The sequence below is a fragment of the Lonchura striata genome, chromosome 23 (assembly GCF_046129695.1).
Source record: "Lonchura striata isolate bLonStr1 chromosome 23, bLonStr1.mat, whole genome shotgun sequence".
Lineage (NCBI taxonomy): Eukaryota > Metazoa > Chordata > Aves > Passeriformes > Estrildidae > Lonchura > Lonchura striata.
This window is the reverse complement of record NC_134625.1, coordinates 5,155,923-5,162,199: the sequence shown is the minus strand read 5'-3', so window position 1 is coordinate 5,162,199 and position 6,277 is coordinate 5,155,923. Positions and strand designations below refer to the sequence as shown.

The following is a 6,277-nucleotide window of genomic DNA, read 5'->3' as shown; positions in this document are numbered from 1 at the left end:
CTAGAGGCGGTGGGGGCAGATGTCCCCCTCCTCCAGGATGTCCACCTCGTCCTCGGGGTCGTGCAGCAGGAAGGGGCCGGGGGCGCCCTTGCGGGGCTCGGCTGCGGCCGGCTCGGGCAGCTCGGGCTCGGGGGAGCTCTGCTCCCGGCTCTCCTCCCCGGCCGCCTGCTTCGGGTCGTCCTGCGTCTTCCGCAGCTGCTTTTTGTGCTTCATGCGGCGGTTCTGGAACCAGGTTTTCACCTGCGGAGAGGAGGGAAAGCGGGAGAAAGATTGGAAAAAAAAAAAAAAAGAAAAAAGAAGGGGGGAAAAGTGGTAAAAATTAAAGGGAGAAGTATGCTGGGTGTGATGGATGTGGGGATGCTGGATCTGGGGGTGCTGAGTGGGTGGGATGTGAGGATTCAGAGGGGATGTGATGTGCAGGATGCTGGAGGGGATGCAGAGATGCTGCACGGGGTGCTGGGATGCTGGAAGTGATCCGGGGAAGGCTGAAAGGATGGGATGTGGGGATGCTCCTCGGGATGTGGGGATGATCCTCAGGATGAGGGGATGCTGGGCGGGATGAGGGGATGCTGGGCGGGATGAGGGGATGCTGGGCGGGATGAGGGGATGCTGGGCGGGATGAGGGGATGCTGGGCGGGATGAGGGGATGCTGGACGGGATGAGGGCTGGGGACAGGTGCCAGACGCAGTCCCCGCTCCCTCACCTGTGTCTCGGAGAGGCTGAGGGCCGTGGCCAGCTCCACCCGCTCGGGTGTGGAGAGGTACCGCTGGATCTCAAACCTCTTCTCCAGGCCGGAGAGCTGCGAGTCGGAGAACACGGTGCGGGCTTTGCGGCGGCGGCAGTGCTTCCCGGGCAGCTCGGCGTGAGCGTGGTGCTGGAAAAGCGCTGGCACCGGCATTCCTGGGGGGAAACACGGCGGAGACCCGCGCTGCGGTCGGCCAGGGAGCCGGGACCGGGGCAAACCCCCGGGAATGTCGGACTTTTCCTGCGGCGGCTCGGGGTGGGCTCTCCCTCCGCCTCTTTGAATTGTTTTGGTTGATTTTTCGTTTATTTCGTTTTCGAGGTCGATGGATTGGTTTGGGTTTGGGGTTTTCGTTGTGCTGAAAACGGGGGGATTTTCCAAGCGCTTCGCCCCCGCCGAGCCCACCCCGGGAAGGTGAAGGGAGCCCGGGCAGCGCTGCCAGCGGAGGGGACTCGAGGCTGGCGCGGACACCTGAACCCTCCCGCCGAGGAAACCACAACGAAATGGGCACGGAAAATACCGGGGCAGCCCTGGGAAAGACTGAGAAAGGGGAAGCGAGCCTTCACGGCGCCGCTGACACACGGCTTGGGACACCTGGGAGGGTTTCTCCTTGCAGAGCAAGGAGCGGGCCGGGGACGGGCAGAGCCGCAGGGCGCGGGAGAGGAGCGGAGCTGCTGGAGGCGGAAAAGCGAAACCCGCTTGGACAACGAGAGGGAAAAGCGAGGTTATCCGTCCCAAAATAAAAGCGATTTTTTACAAGAAAATAAATTAAAGGCAAAGAGAGGCAAACTCTCAAGGTTTTGGGCATCCGCTAACGAAGTGGCTGCCCCGGGGAGAGCTGCTCCTGCCCCGGGGGATGCAGCAGGGTGGTGGCGAGGGATGTAAAAGATACCTGGCCACGCCAGAGCGGCTTTTTCACCCTTGTGCCCACCCGAGTCCCCAGCTGGACGCCCCGAAGCCGGCAGGTGCTGCCGCACTTACCCGAGGTGGTGAGGAAATAGGGGTGGTGGTGGTGATGCTCCGGCTTGTGCAGGGCGGGGTGCGGGTGAGGCGCCAGCAGGGTCGGGGTGGGCATCAGGGGGTACCCATAGTCCAAGAGGGGCACGCGGGAGGCCAAGGAGCCGGGGAAGTGCTCGGGGGGCACCTCCCGCAGGGGTTTGGGCTTGTGCAGCAGGATGTCCTCGATGAAGAAGGAGGTGGGCCTGCCCGTGGAGACGGGGAGCACGGGCGATGTGAAGTTGAGGTTCATGGCTCGGTGCCCCTCGGGCAGCGGGCAGGGGACGGAGCCGCGCCGAGCCGCGGGAGCAGAGAGAGGGGGCGGCCGGCTGCACCCCCGCACCGCCAGGGAGGAAATGAAAAGAATGATGGAAATAAAGAAAGAAAGATGGTTTTCTCTTTTTAAATCCGCAGTCAAAATAAATAGCGATAATATTAAAAAAAAAAAGAATCCCCCAGGCAGAAATGAGCTGGCGGAGCCGGGGGAGGCGAGGCGGGCGCGCCGGGGATGCGCGGGGCGCTGCGCGCCTTTGAGGCGCGCTGGGAAGGGGGATGCGCGCTGAGCCAATGGCGAGCGGGGGGGGACGGGCCTGCCGGGCCACCCAAAGCACCCCGGGGGCGAGGAGGGGGCGAGGAGGGGCGAGGAGGGGGCGAGCAGGGGGCGAAGAGCCGCCCGGGAGCCGCTCCGCAGCCGCGCAGCGCTCCGCACCAGCGCGCTCAGCCCCGCTCCGAGCGCGCCGCTCGGGGCGTTTCCCCAAACACGGTAGGGGGATCTCCTTTTTTTTTGTTCGTTTGGTTGGTTTTTTTCTTTTCTTTTTTCCTTTTTCAAATAAATAAATCAATTTTTAAAAAGAACAAAACTTGGGGGGAAATAAAGCAGCGGTTCTTTCCCACGCTGCGCTCCCAACCTGTCCCGGCGCACGCAGCTTCTCCCTTCCCTCTCAGCTCTCATCCCACCACGGTTTTGTTCCTATCCCTTCCCCGCTCTCTGTTGCGCCAACACTTTTTTTTTTTTTTTTTTCTTTTTGGGTCTTTCCTCTGTTTGTCTTTTTTTTTTTTTTTTTTTTTTTTTTTTTTTTTTTGCCTTTCCTCACCCCTCTAATCTTCACCATTCATTTCCCCGGAGTCAATTTGCTCAAATGAGGGTGATACACCACATCATAGCCGAGATAATTTCGGTTCGCATCTCGGAAAATTGCTCTAATTATTGATGTTAAACTCAGGGAAATTAAAAGAAGGCGCTTCTCCTTCATCTCCTGATTTTAAGCTCTAATTTGTTGAAATCGAGTTGTCATCACAATTCCAATCACTACCGTTAATAGTAAAAGTGTTCTAATAGAGGCAGAATTCGCACAACCCATGCTATTAGATAATTAAGAAAGATGTTAGAAAGACAAGTGCTAATCCTTGGGCACACGGACAGCGTTTCCATCTGATCCAGCAGGTAGAACAAATTAATTACCCGAATCAATTAGTCCTAAAAGTACAGTTCTCAGGGAAGTGCAAGCCATGCCTTCCATATGGATGAGCTGGTAAATGGTAAATAGATGAGGAAAAGGCTGGAAAAGAATAGAAGAGGCGAGCGCCGGGCTTTAATGAGCGCCGGGCACTGCCAGCCCCGGGCCGGGGGACAGCGGCTCCTCCAGCAGCTGCCAAAATTGGGGACGGGGCGGGCGGAGAGCTCCCGGTGCCAGCAGGAACCCCCCGGCAGCTTTGTGTGCCCCTTCGAGCCACACCCACACTTTGCTTTGTGCCGCGGTGCCCGCGCACAGGCAGCGCTCGCACACCTCAGAGCGTGTATCTATGTGTGTTAAATACACACGCGTTTCTGCCTTTGTTTGATGCGTGATGTTTGTATTTATATCGCGGATCATATTTTTGTTATATTATAAATATGTGGTTTTTTTCCTATTTTAAATTATATATATATTTATACACACAGCTGCCTGCAGAGAACGGATCAGCTACCCTGATGCAGGAAAGCAGGAGGAGTCCCCCAGGACTGGGGGAAAAACTCATCTCCTCTCCTCTCCTTTTTCCCGAAAAAGAAATAAAAACTCCTCTCCTCTCCTCTCCTCTCCTCTCCTCTCCTCTCCTCTCCTCTCCTCTCCTCTCCTCTCCTCTCCTCTCCTCTCCTCTCCTCTCCTCTCCTCTCCTCTCCTCTCCTCTCCTCTCCTCTCCTCTCCTCTCCTCTCCTCTCCTCTCCTCTCCTCTCCTCTCCTCTCCTCTCCTCTCCTCTCCTCTCCTCTCCTCTCCTCTCCTCTCCTCTCCTCTCCTCTCCTCTCCTCTCCTCTCCTCTCCTCTCCTCTCCTCTCCTCTCCTCTTTCTATTTTTCCCCAGGAAAAATAGATAAATAAATTGATAGACAAATAAATAAATAGATAAATAAATCGACAAAGAAATAAATAGATACATACATAAATTAATAGATTAAAAAATAAGTAGATAAACGCAATAATTCTGTTGCACTGCCCCCTCCTGAAGTTAGGAGTTTTAGGCTGAAAGATTCTAAAATCCAACTTTCTGTGCTGGAGCAGTGGAGCCGATGAATTCAGGGTGATGAAACGGGGCTAATGCCCCCCGGTTAATGAGGAGTGTGTAAGCTGCTTGAGGGGCCATTTCATCAGCTGAGATTGCTCTGCCGGGGCTTCACCCGGCTCCCGGGGGGTAAATTCGGGTATTTAAAGCAGAGCTGCGAGATTAAAGCGGTGTCACCGCAGCCAGGCTGGGTCACAGCTTCGGGACTCGGCCAGGAGCACTGACGGGGCTGATTTTGGAGCTCCCCTTTCTTTAGGGCACAGGGGAAGGAGGCAGAGCAGGACAGGAGCTGTGTCTTGGTGCTCGATTGTCCCCAAATGCTCGGTGGCACTGGGGGCACGGCCTCTCCCTGCTGCTGTTCTGGGGCACGGAGCAGAGGCTGCAAACCCCATCTGTGCAGAAGGGACAGGATGGGAACACCAGGAAAAGGAGATCTCCCCTGCAGTCCTCACTCCCAGGGATTTATTTTTTATAAGGTAACGTTTCACAGCTGTTTGTGACAGAAATGGGGTGCCACGTCTGTCTGGTCCTCTTTACCCCAGGAGATTTTTCCCTGTTTTTCCCCATTTGTCCCTCTTCTGCACGTCCCTGGGGTGATGAGGACCCAGCAGAGTGGATTTCATCCAGGGACCCCAAACACGGCCAGGAGCAGTCCCTGGATGCTGGATTAGCCCTTTCCAGGCTGGACAGACACATGGACACGGACAGAGCTTGTCCCTGCTCGCCCCATCCCATTTGCTGCCAGGCTCCGGGAGAACAGACCCAGCAGGAACTGCCCCGGCTGCAGCGCTGGGGCACATCCAGGAGGGAAAAGCAGAGGCAGCAGGGGCAGGAGCAGGACTGGGATTGGGATCAGGATTGGGATTGGGATCAGGATGGGAATCAGGATCTGGAGCAGGATCGAGATTGGGATCAGGAGCAGAATCAGGATCAGGATTGGGATTGGGATCAGGATGGGAATCAGGATCTGGAGCAGGAGCAGGGTCGGGATTGGGGTTGGGATTAGTTTTGGGATCAGAATTGGGATCAGGATCTGGAGCAAGATCAGGGGCAGGAGCAGGAGCAGGAGCAGGACCAGGACCAGGGCCAGGAGCAGGATCAGGATCAGGATCAGGATCAGGATCAGGATCAGGATCAGGACTAGGACTAGGACCAGGAGCAGAACCAGGATCAGGATTAGGGCCAGGAGCAGGAGCAGGACCAGGGCCAGGGCCAGGAGCAGGGCTAGGACCAGGACCAGGACCAGGACCAGGACCAGGATCAGGGCCAGGATCAGGGCCAGGATCAAGACAGGATCAGGGCCAGAATCAGGGCCAGGACCAGAATTGGGACCAGGATCAGGGCCAGGATCAGGATCATGGTGAGGCAGGGAGAAGCTGCAGCTTGGGCTGTTTCACTCACTGGCTGTTTCTCTCCCCATTTGGGAGGAACCAGAGGGGAGGACCAGAATTGTCCCTTTTTCCATCCCCCTAAACACCTTGGGGGACTCTGTAAATCCCAGCCTGGCACCCCAAACAACTCAATCCTCCTGATTTTTATCTACGCGCAGCCACACTGCTGTGGAGCTTGTCTCTTGCTCCTTCAATAAAATAAAACTGATTTTTACAGGCTCCAAGAGGTTTATAAACCTGCTGGAAGTGATGCACCCCGCTTCTGATTTAATAACACACGTGCTTTGCTTAGATAAACATCATCACTCGCACACTTAAGACCATTTGAAGACATCACAGGGAGAATTTTACCCAGGAAAAAAGAAATGTCTTTGACTTAAAACCTCGGGGGTCATTCCAAAGGTCAGCAGGGCTGCATTGACGCCGGCAGCTTGATTTCAGTGTGCTGCATTAGGGATAAATTTGGTGTGGTTTAAAAATACAGGCACTTACCTTGCCGTGGCTCTTGAAGAGGTAAGGTAGCTCAGGAGCCCGGCCTTTTCATGCCTTTCAAGACCAATCCACTCCAAAAGGAAGGGTTAAATTAAAACCAGACTGCCTTGATGGGCTC

The 6,277-nt window shown here is 55.7% G+C and overlaps 1 protein-coding gene across 1 annotated transcript; it reads right to left on the bottom strand.

Annotated features, from left to right (window-relative positions):
* BSX (brain specific homeobox) lies at positions 1-1,991 on the bottom strand. The gene is made up of 3 exons (XM_021541630.3): positions 1,724-1,991; positions 704-900; positions 1-240 (listed from the first exon to the last, which is right to left on the bottom strand). The coding sequence occupies exons 1-3, from the start codon at positions 1,989-1,991 to the stop codon at positions 1-3; spliced, it is 705 nt and encodes a 234-aa protein (XP_021397305.2).
* Positions 1,992-6,277: the final 4,286 nt, after the last annotated feature.

What these genes read in the sequence shown, in the direction of transcription:
- BSX (XM_021541630.3), bottom strand. Translation starts at nt 1,991, where the DNA reads ATGAACCTCAACTTCACATCGCCCGTGCTCCCCGTCTCCACGGGCAGG. An exon ending in CTATTTCCTCACCACCTCGG is followed by an intron (nt 901 to 1,723) that starts GTAAGTGCGGCA and finishes GTTTCCCCCCAG; the next exon opens with GAATGCCGGTGCCAGCGCTT. An exon ending in TCAGCCTCTCCGAGACACAG is followed by an intron (nt 241 to 703) that starts GTGAGGGAGCGG and finishes TCCTCTCCGCAG; the next exon opens with GTGAAAACCTGGTTCCAGAA.